Genomic DNA, 1,745 nt, shown 5'->3' with positions numbered 1-1,745 from the left:
CGTGATGCACCACTTGAGCCCATTTGATGAGTTGTGCTTGCATGGCTCCTTCATCAGTGCGATCAGCTTAGAGCATCTCCAGCCGCTGGCCTCCCCAGGAGGCATTTTTTTCGCCTCCTGGGGGGCTGCCGGCGAAAACTTCGGCCTGGGGGTGGAATTTTTTCCACTCGTTGCGCCCCCAGAACTCCATCGACAGGCTCCTCCGACAAGATAGGGATCATCCATTCTCCCATCCCTCCTCTCCTCCATTCCTTCAAGTAAGAAACAAACAAACAAAGCTCCATCGCCAAGAAACCACCACCGAGTTGCTTGCCGGAACCAATGGCGACCACCAAGAAGAGGGAGATGGTGTTCTTCGACGTGGAGGCTGCGCAGTCCCTGTCGCTGCCCGGCGAGTGCAGCCTGCTGGAGTTCGCCGCCATCCTCGTCTGCCCGTGCCGCCTCGTCGAGGTCTCCAGCTACTCCACCCTCATCCGCCCGGACGACGCCGGCGCCGATGGTGGCGTCCTCTCCGCCTCCTCCGGCGCACCCTCGTTCGAGGACGTCTTCCCGGACATCTTCGAGCTGCTGGACGGCCGCGTGTGGGCGGGCCACGGCATCCGGCGCACCGGCTGCCCGCGCATGCGCGAGGCCTTCGCCGCCTTCGGCCTGGGCGCGTCGGAGCCCGTGGGCGTCGTCGACTCGCTCGACGTGCTCCTCGCGCAGGGCGCGCAGGGGTGCTTCGGGCCGGCCGCCGCCGGGGACGACGGCCAGGAGGAGGACGAGGAGGCGGCGGCGGCAGCCCTGGCGGAGCACTTCGGGATCGGCGTGCGGCGGGCGCGGGGGCTCCGGTGCCTGGACGGCGTGCGCGTGAGCCTCGAGGTGCTGGGACACCATGAAGGAATGGAAATTTTTCCACGGCGGCGGCGGCCCCCCGCGCCCGCGCGGGGACAGCGGCGGCGGCAGCGAGGGCCAAGCGCGGGGAGGATGCGGGGTGGCAAGCTCGGCGGGTCCAGCGCAGCTGGACGTCGTCGGCGAGGCGTTCTGTGCGGGCGGGAGTTGGTGGGGGAGAGAAAGAGAAAAGAGATCACGTGGGTGGGCCCGAAGGAAAAGCGAGGAGAGAGAGGGAGTGGGAGGCTGACAATGGGCCCAAAGCAACTAAAGTAGTCTCTCTCCTCCCCCAGCTGCCCCCCGGGATCCTGGGAATGGGATGAGAGCGCCGACCGTAGTTTTGGCCAAATCCGGCGATATTTGTGCTCCTAGGGGCGCGAGTGGAAACTTTTTTGACCGCCGGCGCTGGAAAAGTGTTCTTGAAGGCCTTCCTGGGGAGACGGGTGGAGATGCTCTTATCCGCAGAAGAACGTGTTATTTGGCATCACGCTCATGTTCAGTGTGCATCTGGCGTTGTCCACCGTTTGGTTGGTTCTAATAACGGCACGGCGCTACGATGGTGGTTTTATTGCAACTCCTACGAATTTTTGGCCATGCGCCTGCGCTGTTGTTGATGCCCTTACGGAAGGACACGACATCAAACGTCCTCCACCTCCATCTTGGAAGCGAGCTTCAGGCAGCGATCTGCTCACCGGATCGGGCTTCTGATTGGATGCATCCGTTAGATCCAAATTCATGACACAAAGTTCCTCAGATTCTCACCACTGGGTGAAAACCATCCACCGAAGCATATTTGTAGTATATAGGAAAGGTGAAGATTGCTAAACATGTATGGCAGCACGAACACACAAAGTAACATGATCTAACTCGATCAG

General features: G+C 61.5%; 1 protein-coding gene across 1 annotated transcript; it reads left to right on the top strand.

Moving 5' to 3' along the window:
• The first annotated feature begins 321 nt into the window (after positions 1-321).
• On the top strand, positions 322-1,146 carry LOC125546459 (protein NEN4-like). The gene has a single exon (XM_048710715.1). It carries the CDS (start codon positions 322-324, stop codon positions 1,144-1,146), a length of 825 nt encoding a protein of 274 aa, XP_048566672.1.
• The last annotated feature ends 599 nt before the right edge of the window (positions 1,147-1,745 follow it).

This window comes from Triticum urartu, chromosome 3 (genome assembly GCF_003073215.2).
Source record: "Triticum urartu cultivar G1812 chromosome 3, Tu2.1, whole genome shotgun sequence".
NCBI classification, from domain to species: domain Eukaryota; kingdom Viridiplantae; phylum Streptophyta; class Magnoliopsida; order Poales; family Poaceae; genus Triticum; species Triticum urartu.
Note: the sequence above shows the minus strand (reverse complement) of the source record. Positions and strands in the feature narration are given on the sequence as shown.